The 19,998-nt window shown below is 31.9% G+C and overlaps 1 protein-coding gene across 5 annotated transcripts in view; it reads left to right on the top strand.

Annotated features, from left to right (window-relative positions):
* LOC114330927 (protein mesh) overlaps window positions 1-19,998 on the top strand; it is a 160,338-nt gene that overhangs the window by 68,149 nt on the left and 72,191 nt on the right. For all 5 annotated transcript variants that reach the window (XM_028280398.2, XM_028280405.2, XM_028280375.2 and 2 more), the window contains 2 exons: window positions 2,376-2,636; window positions 18,191-18,507. In XM_028280398.2, coding sequence (XP_028136199.2) covers window positions 2,376-2,636; window positions 18,191-18,507 — 578 coding nt within the window. The remainder of the gene's footprint in view (window positions 1-2,375; window positions 2,637-18,190; window positions 18,508-19,998) is intronic.

Below are 19,998 nucleotides of genomic sequence, written 5' to 3'. Positions count from 1 at the left end.
GACCCAGAATGTGTGGTATAATTTATGACCAATCTTTTTGGGACACCCTGTATATTAAATAAGGTAGGTATCTGTACACGTACCAACAAATCTTATAACTTAGAATAATATACAAATAAACACCAAATTATTCTTGGAAAAAGGAATAGATGATAGTCAATTGGAGTTCATAAACTCACTAGGAACTACTGACATACGAATAATAACAAACCTTTACTGGAATGAAAGAAAACAAATTGTCATAGATAACAAACCCAGTACAGAAATTGAAATCAGGAGAGGAGTTAAGCAGGAATCTATTATGTCTCTATTTCTATTGAATGTATACAGGGTGTAATAAAAATGCAGGTCATAAATTAAATCACATATTCTGGGAGCAAAAATAGTTCGTTGAATCTAACTTACCTTAGTACAAATGTGTACACTCCCGGTCATAAAAAACTGGTATACTTTTTTCCCAATGTAAACCTGTGTTCAGACTGGATACAATAGTTCGTGAATCACTTCGTTGTTGCCATAACAGATAACGGAATTGCACTAAATCTGAATACATGAAAAATGCCGTTTAAATATGTATAAAGGTTTTAGACAGGTATTATTTTTATCACTACCAATTGACCATCATTGAAGAAACCTGGGAAAGCTTGGACGAAGATGAAAATTTATAACTAAATTTAATTCTCAGTGCTCAGAAGATTACAAGAAGTGATTAATAATAATGAAGGGATGACAAAATATTAATATTTCAGCAGTTTCGAATTGTAATACATATATTTAAATTCCACACTCCAGTTCACTGTAAAAATTATTCATATTGTATTAATTTCAAATCAATTTTTTTTTCTCGTGTGTTTATCCCACAACTCAATAGAGTTTTGTATTTACAGTACAATTTACGAGAAACCAATCACGCTTTTCGATTTTAATTTAAAGATAATAATTTAAAGCTATGCCTAGATTTATAACTATCATTATATTTGAATTGAAATATTTTCAAAAGACTAAGTTTTCAATCTAATAGCACATAAAACAACACCAAAAAATGCTGTTCCACATCCTACCAGACTGAAAACAATGGGAACCTTTTCTGGTAACACCTCCGAGGCTTCTACAATTTGCAAGCCATAACGGATGCTGAGACTAAGGAAGATGAGGGAATTTTACAATTTATAATTCACGTCCCATCTGCTCAGCGCGGTAAAGTTCCAACGAGAATGGTTCCCTTCGTACTCCAATCAGAGTAAACATGTAAATCAAAAATCCATTTTCAATTACGTTGCAACACAAGACTACAGCCTCATTATTATTCCAGTTCAATCAGAGAGTGTAGCAAGCACCTCTACCGGTTTGAAACTTATTAGTCTCTCATCAGGAGGCACATGTGCTGCTCTCTCTGACCCAACTAGGACAAACCCCGGCGTGCAGTCACGGATTGTAACGAACGAAATGGCAGGGATGCCCTAGCGGCAACTGCTAGCAAAAGACTAAGTTTTCAATCTAATAGCACATAAAACAACACCAAAAAATGCTGTTCCACAATCTACCTGACTGAAAACAATGGGAACCTTCTCTGGTAACACCTCCGAGGCTTCTACAATTTGCAAGCCATAACGGATGCTGAGATGAGGGAATTTTACAATTTATAATTCACGTCCCATCTGCTCAGCGCGGTAAAGTTCCAACGAGAATGGTTCCCTTCGTACTCCAATCAGAGTAAATATGTAAATCAAAAATAAATATCCATTTTCAATTTCGTTGCAACACGAGACTACAGCCGCATCATTATTCCAGTTCAATCAGATAGTGCAGCAAGCACCTCTACCGGTTTCGAAACTTATTAGTCTCTCATCAGGAGACACATTGCAACGAACGAAATGGCAGGGATGCCCTAGCGGAAACTGCTAGCAAAAGACTAAGTTTTCAATCTAATAGCACATAAAACAACACCAAAAAATGCTGTTCCACATGCTATTAGTAGAAACTTTATGTAATTCTTCTGTGAGCAAACATTATCAATTTCTGATACAAAAGTGTAAATCACTTCTGAGATTTTAGTGACAAAACTGAAGAAATCAGAATTTTAGTTTTCTAGACAAAAATATCCAAAACTCGAAAAGTCTCAGTCGCCAAATCGACACTTCCTTAGCACCGTGTTTCAGAATTATACAAGAAAGTGATAAATAAAGCATGGCAAAAAGTTGTTGATAACATAATTTGGCTTCATTGGATGTAACAGCCGATGAAGAAGAAGATATGCGCCAAAAATTTAATATTTTAAGTTGAATGTTTAGAAACTATATTCGAAGGGAAGGGGAGACTTTTGAGGTCTATTATTTGTGTAATAACACGAGCAGTAATACTGTGATATTTTTCAGATGGTGCCAACCTTCCCCTGAAATTCGCTCCTGAAAGTGGTAACATGTTGGGTGGAACAGTGGTAAATATAACTGGTCCATGCTTCAATTTGAATGATAGGATTCGATGCAAGTTTGACGTATCAAATGAAGTATTTGGGTATGTTGTTGATAAAAACAGAGCTATCTGTGTACAACCTCAACTTTATGCCGAAGGATGGGTGAATCTTCAAATTGCTGTTAATTCCGAAGCATTCAAGTGGAAGGGGAAGTATTATGTAGGTAAGTAAAAAATGTTCAATATTGTTGTTTGTCCAGATTTTTATTTAAGACTTATAAAATTTTTCACCCACAGAGGCTTAAAACTCTTTTAGCCCTGAATTATTTTTTTCAAAGATAAAATTTTTCTGTTGGTATTATATTGAATTGGACACCTAATTAATACTGAAAATATTTTTATAACATTTTTGCCCCCCCCCCCCCGCACTTTTAATTTTACAAATTGGTAGCAACTGCCACCAAAAGGTTATTACGGCATAAATAAACAAAATTATATATAATAGTTTACTACAGAAAAAGCATGTATAAAAATATATTATGTTTTATTGGCGTCTTGTATGATAATTTTTGAAACAATTTCTGTCTTTTATAATATTTCTCTGATTCACCACAAAAATTAAAGATTTTTATGTCCCAAGGATTTGGCTTGCCTCTAATACATATATCGTTTTAGAGAAAATTATCCCTTGAATGGCATTTATTGTCCCATTTATGCAGTTATTTTCTTCAAGTATTAAAGTAAAGAGAAGAGACGTATAAATCATCTTATATATGAACTATAGCCGCCCTCTATTAGATTTACATTAAAATTAAATAAGTCGTATCACAGATATCTGTGCGGAATTATAGGCTTCGCAATTGAGGCCACCATCAGGGCCGAAAGGGTTAAGATAGGCAAAATGTCCTTAAATCCAGAATTCAATTTTTTCATTTTTTTACGTTCTATGTGTTTAAAATATAAGACTCAAAGTAATTTAAGCCCACCACACCCTCCCCCTTACCCAAAATTAATTTTTCCTAATTTTATAAATTTTTTTCTGTGGGATGCAATTGATTTAAAAACTTTAAATAATTCACACGCATAGTTGAGGCTTTTACATAAATGACTGCAGGTTTATTTTTTTTTATTTTATCAAAAAATATATTTCAGCTTTTTCTGTAAGGTGTGACACCTTCAAAAACCGGAAAAATTTATATTTTGGGGTTTTTGGGGGATTTTCTCCATTTTTATTTTTTCATCTTTTGGCAACCAACATAACCATGGATGGGTCTTTGCTTATTATCTGGTTATGTCCTTCCATAAAAAGGGAAAAGTACTATAGACAACATCTTTACTTTAAGAGAAATACAAGCTGAGAGCTATGAATATAATAAACCAACAATGGCACTCTTCATAGATTTTAAGCAAGCTTTTGATAGAATAAAAAGAAAAGAAATATATAAAGCGTTAAAAAATCTAGAAGTTTCACCAAAAATAATAAGAATGATAAAGCTTCTTACACTTACGAAAACAGAAAATAGAGTAAAGTGAAAGAAGGAGTACGACAGGGGATCCGTTGTCATCACTGCTATTTAATGTAGTATTGGAAATGATAATAAAAGAGGCTAATAATATTAACAGATCAGGACACATATATCATAAAAAACATCAATGTTTGGCATTCGCGGATGATGTAGTAATTCTATCCAGAAGCAAGGAACAATTAAAAGAGGTAGTAGAACGACTAGAAAAGGCAGCTCGAGAAAAAGGACTTTATATAAATGAAACAAAAACTAAATACATGGAATGGACCGACAAAAAATTTGAACAAGGGCAATATTTAATGATAACAACGAATGAAGGAAAAATGTATAAATTTGAAAAGGTAGAGAGATTTGAATATTTAGGGACCTTATTTTCTAGTAGACCAAATATCCGGGAAGAAATACACAAAAGACTAATGTCAGGGAATTGTTGCATATATGCACTCAATAGAATACTCAGAACCAAAAATATATCCAAAGCAGCTAAATTAAGAACGTATAAAACTGTGATACGACCAATAGTTACGTATGCCTCAGAAACCTGGACTATGACAAAAACCGAGCAATCAATGTTAAAAGTATGGGAAAGAAAAATACTTAGAAGGATATTTGGGGGAAAAATGATCAACAATCAGTGGACACGAAGAACAAACAAGGAGTTAGAAGAATTGTATAAGGAGCCTAATATAATTGCAGTGTAAGATCACAAAGACTTAGATGGTTAGGAGATGTCCAAAGAATGGCCCAAGTTAGAATAATTGATGGATTCGAGATTGTTTTCAAGATTGCTTTTAAAGCGTAGAGTAACAACACAAAATATCTGGTTTCTAAACATGTGCGTGAAAAACAACGTGTTCCCGAAATACATAAAGTTAAAAACCAACAACCGCAGTGCCGCTGCCATAGCAGGTATCCACCAGGGTCAAACCAGATGGCTGAAACGGGATAGGAGCACCCAATACAGAAAACGAGATATTATAGCTGTTTATCTTAAGGTATGTCATTCAGAATTACATTATAGATTAGATAATATAGAATTTGACATCCTAGATTCTAAAGTAAGAACTGAAGTAGATAATTTAATAGACAAAAAATTTAATACACAATGTAAAAAACTAAATAATCTAATTTGCAATAGTAAAAAACTCAATACTCATACAACAAATTTTTCAAATCATAGTTTTTTCAATAGATTTATAAACTTAACAGATACTAAATTCAATAATAGTGAAATAGAACTTTTAGAGAAAGGATTCAAACACAACTTGCCTCAACATAATAATCAAAAAAATTTAGAGTATTTAGGTGTAGAGTGTGAAGTAGCGTTAAACAAAACTGCCAAAAACATAGAAAAAAGCATCATTGCAAAATCTATTACTGATGTATGTAGTGAAACTAATAATTCCTGTTTCAAAGAAAACCAAATAGCCGTTTCAATTAAAAATAAATCAATAAAACATGACATAATATTTACAAAAGCAGACAAAGGTAACACTACTATTGCTATCGACAAACGAGACTATAATAACAAAACAATAGAATTTTTAACTAACCAAAACAGTATAAAACTAAACAAAGACCCCACAGAAAAATACCGAAAACAAATTAAACTAGCCATTGAAAATTCAAAATCAATACTAAATCCAACAGAACAGAAATACCTTAATATTATGAACCCACAACCTCCTAAATTATACTCTTTTATTAAACTACACAAACCTGACCACCCAATAAGACCTGTAGTTTCTTTTTATACAGCTCCGTCATATAAAATTTCAAAAAAACTGTCAGATATTATTACAGAATACACTAAATTTTCACCTAAATTCACCGTAAAAAATACACTAGAACTAGTTAATAAAATACAACATTTTCAATTGCCCAAAAACTCCAGACTAATTTCATTTGACGTAAAAAATCTTTTTCCTAGTGTTCCTCCTACAGAAACTTTTGTTTTAGTTAAGAATCTTTTAGACCATAATAGTACAAATCCGATCATTGCATCTGAAATTTTACACCTTCTTGAAATTTGCATAAATCAAGACTATTTTGAATTCAATAATCAAATATACACAAACAACAGTGCAGGACTTATTATGGGTAATCCTCTAAGCCCATTGCTATCAGATATATTTATGAACCAACTTGAAACAACAATTTCTAATCATCCCGTATTTAAACAGTTCTTATATTGGTGGAGATACGTGGATGATATACTAGTATGCTTTACAGGAACTAACAGACAACTTGACCAATTTCTATCATATATTAATTCACTTCATAATAATATTGAGTTTACAGTAGAAACAGAACAGAATAACTCTATAAACTTTCTAGATGTAACGATTTCCAGACTACACAACAAACATGAGTTCTCCATATATCATAAACCTACCCATACTGACACAACTATACACAATTCATCATCCCATCCTACACAACACAAATTAGCAGCCTACCATAGCATGATACATAGACTGACAGAAATTCCCATGACAAAAAATAACTTCGAAATAGAACTAAACATCATTAAACAAATAGCAGTAAACAACGGCTATAACGAACAAACAGTTAACAAAATTTTAAACCAAAAACTCCATAAGAAAGCCCTGAAATTAGTGTATCCACCACCACAGAAAGAACCCAGTACCTTCTGCTCTCTCACATATACTGGCAAGATAACAACAACAATAGCCAGATACATAAAAAAGAAAGGAATAACACCAGCTTTCAGAACTAACAACAACTTAAGCAAATATATTAAGAACAATAAAAGCCGAAAGAGAAAGCAACTACAGAGTGGTGTGTACAAACTAACTTGTGGTGACTGTCCGAAAACGTACATCGGTCAAACTGGCAGAACTTTTGACAAACGGATAGCAGAACACAAAAGGGCATTCAACAATAGAAAAACAGACACTTCTACATACGCACTTCACCTTCTAGATCATAATCATTCTTTCAATGAAGAGTTTAAAATTCTACATATTCAAAATAAAGGCCTTAAGCTATCTTTTTTAGAATCTATGGAAATTAATAAACTGAAAAATACAGATATAATTCTGAATGACCAACTCGAGACAAACAGCTCCCCACTCCTCAACCTCTTCAGTTGAAGATTAAAAAGGCAAACAAATTGTAAACTATATTACTTGAGAAAGGCACTCCGCCGAAACAGCTGTAGTCACTTAGATATAATAAATTTTGTGGAAGTATAGAAAACAAACGTTTTCAGTTTTTTATTGTTAGACCAAGTTAGAATGCCTAAAATCATGTTAAGCGCTACAATAGGTGGTAAAAAGAGAAAAGGAAGACCTAGGACCAGATGGAGCCATGAAGTTAATGATGACCTGAGGTATCTCAATGCAACCAATTGGAAAGAAAAATCGAAGAGCAAGCAGGAGTGGAGAAAGACTGTAAACCAAGCCATGAGCCTGCTTGGCTCGAAGTGCTAATGTATATATGTCCTTCCATTTACATCTCTTGTGCCGGTCTTCTCCATTGTCTTCTATCTATCTAATCAGCCCTAAACATTTTGACCCAGTGTGCTTCTTCAGGTCATCTGACCTGACACAGACTCCAATGTATAATCGTCTTAGTCCATCTTCATCCTTCTACCGTAGGGTGTGTCCAGCGAACTTCCATTTAAGCTTTGCTACTTGGGTTGAGACATCTTTCACTTTTGTTTTGTTACGGATCCATTCGTTTCTTTTCCTGTCTGATAGTTTAATGTTCAGCATTAGTCTTTCCATGGATCTTTCCATATTTTCTTTTGTAAACGTCCATGTCTGAGAGCCATATATTAGAACAGGGAGTATACATTGATTGAAGACTCTTGTTTTTAGATATTGCGAGTATTTTCTGTTCTTTAGAATATAAGGCAGTTTTCCGAATGATGCCCAGGCCAATCTTATTCTTCTCTTTATTTCTTCGGTCTGATTTTCTTTATTTCATTCTTTATTCCATTGTCTTATGTTCATGATTTTCAGGTCGTCTTCCACGTCATCCAACCATCTCGCATTGGGCCTTCCTTTTATTCGCCTTCCTATGGTAATATTTTCTTTGTTGTTTTTGCATGGTCTTGCCTCTGGACATGTCCCAGCCATGACAGTCTTTGACTTTTCACAAACCTTACAATATCATAACCTTCATTCAATTCAGTAACCTCGTCGTTGCTCCTGATTCTCCTTGTGCCGTATTCCTCTTACACCGGGCCATATACTTTTCTCAATATTTTCCTCTAGAATGACCTGAGTTGGGCTTCATTTTAATTCGTCATTTTTCTCCATTTTATAGATTTCAAATTAATCAAATTAGTTCTTTAATTCTTTACGACCGGTATTCAAAGATCGGGCGAAACATCTTTAAACTCCCAATAACCATAATTTTCATGGTGTTTAAGGTTTTTTGCGAGTTTTTGCGGGGTTAATCACACCTTTTGAGTAATGTTGTTCTGAAGCTGTTTCTTTGTGGCATTTTTGTAATTAACTATTCTAAATGGGAAATAAGCCACAATTAACTAAAAAATGATTTTATTAACTTTTCGACGTCCACATCGGACGTCGTTGTCAAAATACAAAATATTAGTAAATTAAAAATATTGTTGCTTAGTAAAAAATTCTTCTATTAATTTAATTTAATCTGACTTTAAAATGATATTCCTGTTTAAAATGATAGTTGAGTTCCTGGGACGACTTTACTGAAAGATAGTTCATTCGATTACATTAAATCAATCAGATATGTCTTTAAAAAGGCAACCACATGCAAAGGTGACAGTAAAATTCTCGCGTTAGAGGTTTCATAGTAAATCACGAGGAAAACCCAGGAAAAAACCTCGTGATACTATCGCGACATCGTAAGTATTTGGTCTTACATTTAGTTTACTCTCAAAACTAATACCAAATTCTGACTTTCCATATAATATATGTTATTTTAAATTATAAATAATATTAGTAATACATAGATATATAAATAATACTAAAATATGTACTATCTTCGATATGTTATTGACTTACTAATTGTGGTTTCTTTCTATTGACTTCCTTTGAGACCGATACAACCTGAACGAAAATATAATATATATGAAAAAGTATTTTCAGGTCTCAAAAAAGCAAATACAGCTATCGCTTATGCAAAAACCCAGGTTTTCAAGGTTTATTCAGAAGTTTTGACTGGATTTACCCAACTTTTTTTACTTTTCTCTTTAGTAATAGGCCTTGGGCCCACATATACAATTATTATTTATGACCACACCGTTGAAACTTTTTATACTTGTTATTTTGGTGGAGACGGACAAATTTGGAGCTTGGCGCATTATGGTAGTGGGGCGTTTGTCTGTCAAGCGGTGACGAAGTTGTCAATTTTATGCAAGAAAAAAATTTATAACCACATTGGTCATTTTATTTTAATCAATGGTTTCTATCATGAAAACAGCGAAAACAATTTCGTCGGACAAAAATATTGGGGCATACGACTCGTCGGACACGCTAAAGATGTCAAATTTATTAAAAAAATAAATTTATTACCACATGGATTATTTTAACGGTATCTACCATAAAACCTTTTTACAATAATGTGGTAACCTTGTCGGACAATTTTCACGGGGCATATGCGCAGTCGGACGCGCCGAAGATGTCAATTTCCTGAAATTTTTTTATTTACAACCATTTTTCCAACAACATTAGTAGGTTATAAGTAATTATATTCTTAATCAAAAAATCAAAGTGTCGGACAAAAATATTGGGGCAAATCGACAGTCGGACAAAAAATTTAATTTTTATTAGTAAACTATACTTTTAAACTATGCTGGGTTCGTGCATCCCTTATCTTTACAACCATTTTTCCGACAAAAATAGTAGGTTACAAGTAATTATATTCTTAAACAAAAAATGTAATTGTCTGACAAAAATGTTGGGGCAAACGAACAGAAAACTTCATTCTTTTAGGCTATCGACGAGGAGGTATTATCAAAAAAAAATTTAAAACAGTGTTTCTCAATTACTTTCGAATCGATTTAGCTGAGAATTGGTACACACACTAATTAAAACATTTAAAAGGGTCTGACGTAGATCGGAACCCAAAATTTTCTTAAAAAATTTTCCGACAAAAGGGAAAATTTTAGAAAAATTGTGATCTGATAATTTCTGTACATACTCCTTGAACAACAACAAACATCGTTCTGTATTTTTTTTCTCGAATTAAAAAAAATCCGACAACATGTATCAGGTTATAAGTAGTTATATTCCAAATCAAAAAATCTAAGTGTCCGACAAAAATATTGGGGCAAATCCAAAGTCGGACAAAAAATTTAATTTTTATTAATAGGTAAATTATACTTTTCAACTATGCTGGGTTCGTGCATCCCTTATCTTTAAAACCATTTTTCCGACAAAGGTGGTAAGTTACAAGTAATTATATTCTTAAACAAAAAATGTAATTATCTGACAAAAACATTGGTGCAAACGAACAGGAAACTTAATTCTTTTAGGCTATCGACGACGAGGAGGTATGTATTATCAAAAAAAAATTTAAAACAGTTTTTCTCGCTTATTTTTGAATCGATTTAGCTGAAAATTGGTACACACACTAAGTAAAACATTTAAAAGGGTATAACGTAGAGCTGTACCCAAAATTTTCCCAAAAAATTTTCCGACAAGAGGGAAAATTTTAGAAAAATTGTGATCTGATATTTGCGTACCTACTCCTTGAACAACGACAAACATCGTTCTGTAGTCTTTTTTCTCGAAATAAAAAAAAATTTCCGACAAGTATCAGGTTATTAGTAGTTATATTCCAAATCAAAAAATCTAAGTGTCCGACAAAAATATTGGGGCAAATCCAAAGTCGGACAAAAAATTTAATTTTTATTGATAAACTATACTTTTAAAATATGCTGGGTTCGTGTATCCCTTATCTTTACAACCATTTTTCCAACAAAGGTAGTAAGTTACAAGTAATTACATTCTTAAACAAAAAATGTAATTGTCTGACAAAAATTTTGGGGCAAACGAACAGAAAACTTAATTCTTTAAGGCTATCGACGAGGAGGTATTATCAAAAAAAATTTTAAAACAGTTTTTCTCGGTTATTTTTAAATCGATTTAGTTGAAAATTGGTACACACACTAAGTAAAACATTTAAAAGGGTATGACGTAGAGCTGTACCCAAAATTTTTCCAAAAAATTTTCCGACAAGAGGGAAAATTTTAGAAAAATTGTGATCTGATATTTGCTTACATACTCCTTGAACAACGACAAACATCGTTCTGCAGTTTTTTTTCTCCAATTAAAAAAAATTTCCGACACAAGTATCAGGTTATAAGCAGTTATATTCTAAATCAAAAAATCTAAGTGTCCGACAAAAATATTGGGTCAAATCCAAAGTCGGAAAAAAAATTTAATTTTTATTAATAAACTATACTTTTAAATTATACTGGGTTCGTGCATCCTTATCTTTAAAACCATTTTTCCGACAAAGGCAGTAAGTTACAAGTAATTATATTCTTAAACAAAAAATGTAATTGTATGACAAAAATCTTGGGGCAAACGAACAGAAAACTTAATTTTTTTAGGCTATCGACGAGAAGGTATTATCAAAAAAAATTTTAAAACAGTTTTCTCGGTTATTTTTGAATCGATTTAGCTCAAAATTGGTACACACACTAAGTAAAACATTTAAAAGGATATGACGTAGAGCTGTACCCAAAATTTTCCCAAAAAATTTTCCGACAAGAGGGAAAATTTTAGAAAAATTTTGATCTAATATTTGCGTACATACTCCTTGAACAACGACAAACATCGTTCTGTAATTTTTTTTCTCGAATTAAAAAAAAAATTCCGACACAAGTATCAGGTTATAAGTAGTTATATTCCAAATCAAAAAATCTAAGTGTCCGACAAAAATATTGGGGCAAATCCAAAGTCGGACAAAAAATTTAATTTTTATTGATAAACTATACTTTTAAACTATGCTTGGTTCGTGTATCCTTTATCTTTACAACCATTTTTCCGACAAAAGTAGTAAGTTACAAGTAATTATATTCTTAAGCAAAAAATCTAATTGACTGACAAAAATGTTGGGGCAAACGAACAGAAAACTTAATTCTTTTAGGCTATCGACGAGGAGGTATTATCAAAAAAAATTTTAAAACAGTTTTTCTCGGTTATTTTTAAATCGATTTAGCTGAAAATTGGTACACACATTAAGTAAAAGATTTAAAAGAGTATGACATAGAGCTGTACTCAAAATTTTCTTAAAAAATTTTCCGACAAGAGGGAAAATTTTAGAAAAATTGTGATCTGATAATTTTTGTACATACTCCTTGAACAACGACAAACATCGTTCTGTAGTTTTTTTTCTACAATTAAAAAAAAATTTCCGACACAAGTATCAGGTTATAAGCAGTTATATTCTAAATCAAAAAATCTAAGTGTCCGACAAAAATATTGGGTCAAATCCAAAGTCGGACAAAAAATTTAATTTTTATTAATAAACTATACTTTTAAATTATACTGGGTTCGTGCATCCTTATCTTTAAAACCATTTTTCCGACAAAGGCAGTAAGTTACAAGTAATTATATTCTTAGACAAAAAATGTAATTGTCTTACAAAAATCTTGGGGCAAACGAACAGAAAACTTAATTCTTTTAGGCTATCGACGAGAAGGTATTATCAAAAAAATTTTTAAAACAGTTTTTCTCGGTTATTTTTGAATCGATTTAGCTGAAAATTGGTACACACACTAAGTAAAACATTTAAAAGGGTATGACGTAGAGGTGTACCCAAAATTTTCCCAAAAACTTTTCCGACAAGGGGGAAAATTTTAGAAAAATTGTGATCTGATATTTGCGTATATACTCCTTGAACAACGATAAACATCGTTCTTTAGTTTTTTTTCTCGAATTAAAAAAAATTTTCGACACAAGTATCAGGTTGTAAGTAGTTATATTCCAAATCAAAAAATCTAAGTGTGCGACAAAAATATTGGGGCAAATCCAAAGTCGGACAAAAAATTTAATTTTTATTAATAAACTATACTTTTAAATTATACTGGGTTCGTGCATCCCTTATCTTTAAAACCATTTTTCCGGCAAAGGCAGTAAGTTACAAGTAATTATATTCTTAAACAAAAAATCTAATTGACTGACAAAAATGTTGGGGCAAACGAACAGAAAACTTAATTCTTTTAGGCTATCGACTAGGAGGTATTATCAAAAAAAAATTTAAAACAGTTTTTCTCGGTTATTTTTAAATCGATTTAGCTGACAATTGGTACACACTCTAAGTACAACATTTAAAAGGGCATGACGTAGAGCTCTACCCAAAATTGTAACCATTGGCGCGCATACGGGTAATATGAGCCGAAGAATACGTAATATAATATGAAGTCAAAAATGTATAAAAATTACTTTTTTTTAATTGTACCAAAACGCCCCATTACTTTTGTCCGACAAGTGATCCAATATGCATTACACATGTAAAAAAACAGTAAAAATAAAAATAACATCTGTGGTAATAAATAAAAAAATTTCAGGAAATTGACATCTTCGGCGCGTCTGACTGCGCATATGCCCCGTGAAAATTGTCCGACAAGGTTACCACATTATTGTAAAAAGGTTTTATGGTAGATACCATTAAAATTATCCGTGTGGTAATAAATTTATTATTTTCATAAATTTTAAGTTATTTTTCGGGTGTAACTGCAATGATATTATGCTAAAAATGATGGTGTATCGCAGATTTAAAATGCGTTTATCTCGAAAACGGTTGAGTTTAGGGAGATGAAAGAAGTAAACCTTTTTTAAGTAAAACTAATAGGAAAATAAAAATTTTAATGTCAAAATTATACAGAGTGAGGGATAAAAAAAATTGAACGTAATAAATGAGTGCTGAAAGGCGTATGTGGCGCCCTCTGGCAATGCATAATTTTTGGTAGGGAATTTAGTTTTCTCGACCCAAAAAACCCCCACATACCAAATTTCATGTTGTTACCTCATACCTATCAGGAAATATTAATTAATAAATAAAAAAAAAGTTTAACTTTGACACCCTGTATCTCGGTTATTATAAACTTTGTACTAAGGGAAGTTAGCTTAAATCGGCCTATTTTAACCTCAGGAACCTGAGGTTAAGCTATGGCCCATTCTTTACCAAATACCCTGTATGTATAAAAATTAACTTTTTTTTTAATTGTACCAAAACGCCCCATTATTTTTGTCCGACAAGTGATCCAATATGCATTACACATGTAAAAGAACAGTACAAAATAAAAATGACATCTGTGGTAATAAATAAAAAAATTCCAGGAAATTGACATCTTTGGCGCATCCGACTGCGCATTTGCCCCGTGAAAATTGTCCGACAAGGTTACCACATTATTGTAAAAAGGTTTTATGATAGATACCGTCATAGATATATAATACTCTAGATTGCGCCTTACGATCTTAAAATGGGTGACGGTTAGTGTTGCCAGGTCCGATTTGTTTTTAATCGGTACATAAGCAAAAACAAATCGGGATTTAGGGTTGTAGATCGGGACAAATAAACAACAATAGCCCAGTAAATGATCGTTTTGGAGTATAATTTTCAGAGTCAACTCCGAATTGCATGAAAATCTGGTTTCAGGTTCTGCTTACTGTCTACTTCAAAGTTGAACTTGTACCGTTGGTTGCTTTTACTTGGGTGGTGACAGTTACAGTTACCCCTTCTCGGGGATAAAAAACGCGCGTTTAAAGTAAGTCCCAAAATGGATCAACTGACTAACTCTAAAAAACTTTGGTTCTATATAATTTTTAAACTAAGTCAATACTTTTCGAGTAATTTTATCGACAAAAATTTTCTTAGCAAAAATGTAGCTTTTAAAAAAGCAAAAAAAAAGTGTACGTTCAGAAAGTCTATAAAACCAGTAAAAGCAAAGTTGTAGCTCATCAAAAATAAGTTCTTATTCGTCAAATTTCAAATAGAATTTTTCAACTTGAAATAACCAAAAAATTAAGCAATTTTCGAGCAAAATTTTTTTAAGACTTTTTAAAGTGTTTAAAAAAATCTTTAATTTTGTTTTATATAAAAGTCTTTAGTATTAAAACTAAACGAGTTGCGCTCAAAATAAAGTTGGCTCCTTTTTTGGGTAAAAATAAAATCGTGAAAATCTCCCCCTATTTAGCACCGTAAATAAAATTAATCGTTACCGCTTTACCATTTACTTTATATGTGTATTGTTTATACGATCTGTAAGGTTTACCGGTTGGGAGTGCTTAGTTTTGAAAAAAATTGGTTTTATAGTAAAAAAAAATTTCCTAAAATATTGGAAAATGCCCTTTTTTCAAAATAACTTAAAAAGTATTAGGGATACTAAAAATCTCAAGGAGTAAAAAGTAGGTAGGTTTTGCTTTTATAAATATGATAGATTCATTTTGCTTTTCTGTTGACAAAAATTGGTTCAAATATGGCTGTCCATATTTTGCATACACTCGTGATTAGTGACTCGTTCTGGCCCTTTCAATCATGTAAAAAATACATAAGTAAAGTAAATTGTTTGTAAAGCTTTAACGATTAATTTTATTTGGGGTGCTGAGTAGGGGAAGATTTTTGCTGAGTAGGGGAAGATTTTCACGATTTTTTTACCAAAAAAATAGGAGTCAACTTAATTTTTGAGCATAACCCTCTTAGTTTTGATGCTAGAAACTTTTTTAAGACATAAAAATATAGCTTTATTAAAAAAGTTTTAATTGGTTTTTCGAGAAAAGTGCTTCATTTCTTGGTTATTTCACGTTGAAATATTTGATTTGGAATTTGACGAATAAGAACGTATTTTCCATGAGCTACAACTTTGCATGTGCTGGGTTCGAAAAGTATTAACTAAGTTAAAATTCTATAGAACTAAAATTGCTTAGAATTAGTCAATTTATCGGTCTCCGGACTTATTTTAAACGCGCGGTTTTTCAGCCCCAAATAGTGATGACTGTCACCTTCCGAGTAAAAGCAACCAATGGCACAAGCCGTCCAATTTTTTATGTAATTCGGATTTGATCCTGAAAATTACACCGTATCGCCGTATTTCCAGTTCATTTACTGGACTACAAGGTGTTTCTATAATCTGTATTTAATCCTACATAATAATAATCAGACGAAATTACAAAAAAAAATCGTAGATTAAGTAAATTATTTATTTTTTATTAAAATTATATTTTTCATTCGATTTTGCCGCTTTTAGGAGTGCCTTGTTTTTATAACATAGTTCTAAAATTCACTGCAAGTCCTCCTGAAATTGGTTTTCGTGGGTCAAAATCGGGACATTTAGTGTCCCGATCAGGTACAAATCGGTACGCGTCCCCAGACCCCTGCAAATCGGGACGTCTCGCGCAAATCGGGACACTTGGTAACGCTAGTGACGGTTGCGACAGAGATCAATGAGCCTATTTGGTCGGTAGTCTCTTTCTAATTCAAGGGGAGTATCGACGACGTCACTATCCTACTCTGTCGTCGAGTATTTTAGATGATTTGACAGTACGAGCGGATGGCGACGAGAACTGGTCGTTTGTCTTCGGACGTGGATAATCCTGGTTCGAATCCCATACCAATCTTTACTTTTTTTATTTTTTATTTAATCAATATTGCGTTTATTAGATATTATTACATCTCTAAAGTAAATCTATGCAAAGAAATATATAACAAATAAGAAAAACTGTGTAGGTACCTATAGATTTTTAAAAATATAAAAGAAAATGTTATTTTTTTAATAAGTTAATTGTAGAATAGTATAAAGTAATTGTTAAAAATATTCGTAAAAAATTACCAATAATTAATATCAACATAATGTACCATCGATTTATTAATTGAATCGGTCATTTCAAAAACAACACGAGTCACATATTCCTAATTTTACAGAAGAGCAAAGAAAACTAACTATATAGTCGAAAGATGGATGAAATGGATGACATCAAAATTCAGAGTTATATTGTAGTTTTGTTCCTAATGTTTTTACTAGACTGGTGTCGTTTTTGCACACAACGTTTATCTTAAAGGAGTCTATTCCTCTCAAAAAGTTAGTTTCTGAAAATTGTGGACTTTGCTGTTTTTGAAATTACCGATTCAATTATAAGTAATTAGACATTATTTTTATTTATGAAACTATTGTTACAATTTTTTAAAAAAGTAGAAGCAAAACAAACATTCACATCATTCGAATAAGGATGAATTAATATTAATAACGAATGACTTTTATTTTACTATGCAGTTCACAAATTATGTATTCCAATATTAACTTACTATACATACATTTATTATCTGCTAGATTTACTTAGGTCCATTTTTCAGATGTAAAAATATCTAATAAACGCAATATTGATTAAATAAAAATAAAAAAAGTAAAGTTGGTATGGGATTCGAACCACGATTATCCACACCGGTTTCTTAATGTTGTTCTGAAGCTATTTCCTTGTGGCATTTTTATGATTAATTATTTATATGGGAAATAAGCCACAATTAAAATGAAAAAAATAATTTTATTAACGTTTCGACGCCCAAATCGGGTGCCGTTGTCAAAATACAAAATATTACTAAATTTTAAACGCTTTGGGCGTCGAAACGTTAATAAAATTATTTTTTTCATTTTAATTGTGGCTTATTTCCCATATAAATAATTAACGATTATCCACGTCCGAAGACCAAAGACCATTTCCCGTCACCACCCGCTCCAACTGTCAACACATATTACTCGATAAAGTGGGATATTCACGTCGTCGATATTCCCCTTAAATTAAAAAGAGACTACCGACCAAATAGGCTCATTTATCTCTGTCGCAACCGTCACCCATTTTTAGATCGCAGGGCGCAATCTAGGATACCGTTAAAATTATCCATGTGGTAATAAATTTATTATTTTCATAAAGACATATTTAGCGTGTCCGACGCGTCATATGCCCCAATATTTTTGTCCGACAAAATTGTTTTCGCTGTTTATATGATAAAAACCATTGATTAAAATAAAATGACCAATGTGGTTATGAATTTTTTTCTTGCATAAAATTGACAACTTCGTGACCGCTTGACAGACAAACGCCCCACTGCCATGATGCGCTAAGCTCCAAATTTGTCCGACTCCACCCAAATAACAAGTACAAAAAGTTTCAACGGTGTGGTCATAAATAATAATTTTATATGGGGGCCTAAGAACTATAATGTATTAGTAGCTAATAAGCTCTCCAAATATAAGCATATCAATGTAACTTATATTTTAATAATCTTTTTTTTAGAATCACCTGCTAGTGCGACTCAAAAAATCTTCTTTAAGGACATGAAATTACACGAAAAATCTCCGAGCGAATTAAAAATCACTTGGGAGAAGCAGAATTTGACCACAAACGACAACGCTAACATCCGAATTTCTCTCTGGGGTTACAGAGAAACGACTATGAAACCAGTGTTTGTTTATATCACCGATATCGCTGATAATGTTCAAAACATTGGAGAACACACGATTGTTCCTTCTCAGTTTAGAACTAGAGTCAATCAATATCTGACTGATATTAAGTTTGGATTCCTCCAAATTAATTTAACTGAGTCTATCACAGTAAGTATCTACACTTGTACCACGTGTCTTTACCCGTGCGCGTGCGTCATTAATACCTGGCAAGATAAAACACATACTTTTTATCTATTAGCATCATTCTCTTCCACGCATGAAACTAGTGACAAACCAGCTACCGCCTGTTATTAAGTAAAAGCACATGTTATTTTTATGAACGATCTAGACTCAGTACATTAAAAAGAGATAGGAGGTACAAAAAAAGACGATTGGGGATGTTTTCACATATTTTAAGTACAACTTCTGACGTTTTGGTTTGTTTGCTTTTGTGGCTGTCAGTTTGTTGAACTTTTTGCTGTTATTTTGTCGAATCGTTGCATTTTGAAGTTTTTTATAGTATACAAACAGTTGTTTTCAGAACTAATTTTATATTGGAGTTTGAAATTTTATGGTAAGTTTATGTTATTTTACGATTAATTTTGACAACGTACAAAGGTAACCTCATTGACACAGTTAAGGAATGATTGTGTTTAATGTTCCGCCAAAGTGAATAAAATAACAAAAGAAAATATTATGTTTTTGAATTTTTTTATAAATTGTTTAGTTATTTATTAATCAATGATAAGAATTTATTAAGCTACTTCAAATGTAGCTGTAATTATGCGCCAAAATTTTAAAGCAAAACTTAAATTTGACATTCTATTTATTTGATAACGTCAAATTTTATACTATAATCCGTGGTCGGAGTAATTCCCACTTTCTGTCACTTGCTGTTGCGTTTAGTAAATTTCCGACTTATTTCGTATGCTTTAAATGATGACGCACGGGTAAAGACTCGTGGACACAACTGTACGAAACTAAATCGAAATAGTTCCCGGTAGTTCGCTGTATACCATTAATTAAAAGAACTTTAACATCTAAGTAAAAAACTTCCTATTGTAATTGGTATAAGTATTAAATTAAAAATTAAATTAAAAATCCAAATGGGTTAAAATAGTTATTTAGAACGAACGTTTTAGGACTTATGAGTCCATCTTCAGTGAACTTTAAAGTACTTGCGCTAGCGCATCGCAGACACATCATGTTTCTGGATAAGTGTATCCATTTTCATAGACTTTTGTCGTTTAATTTAATAGTTTAAGTATGTAGTCTGCAATTTAAAACCAACCACAGCTTTTGCGGTTATTAACGCAAATACTTGCACTATTGTAATCCATTTGGATTTTTAATTTCATTTTTAATTAAATACTTTACAGTTGCTTATACCAATTACAACAAAACCTTCTACTGTTAAAAGTATCTACTGTTGACAGCGGTTTATGTTTTCTATTTTAGTATAGACGTTTATTTACATTATCTGATAATATATTGTTTAAGGTTCCTTTTGTTATTTTCAACAACTTAGAAGCACTTTGCAACTCAATATTAATTAGTTTTGTCCACGTTATCTCTATCTTATTATTTGCTAGCTATTACTTCTCTAACTTATTTTTCACTTGGGTTTTAGATACATACGAAATTTTTTCTATTTGGATT

Source organism: Diabrotica virgifera, chromosome 5 (genome assembly GCF_917563875.1).
Source record: "Diabrotica virgifera virgifera chromosome 5, PGI_DIABVI_V3a".
In the NCBI taxonomy this organism is placed as follows: domain Eukaryota; kingdom Metazoa; phylum Arthropoda; class Insecta; order Coleoptera; family Chrysomelidae; genus Diabrotica; species Diabrotica virgifera.
The sequence above is the reverse complement of the archived record's forward strand: the minus strand, read 5'-3'. Positions and strand labels throughout refer to the sequence as shown.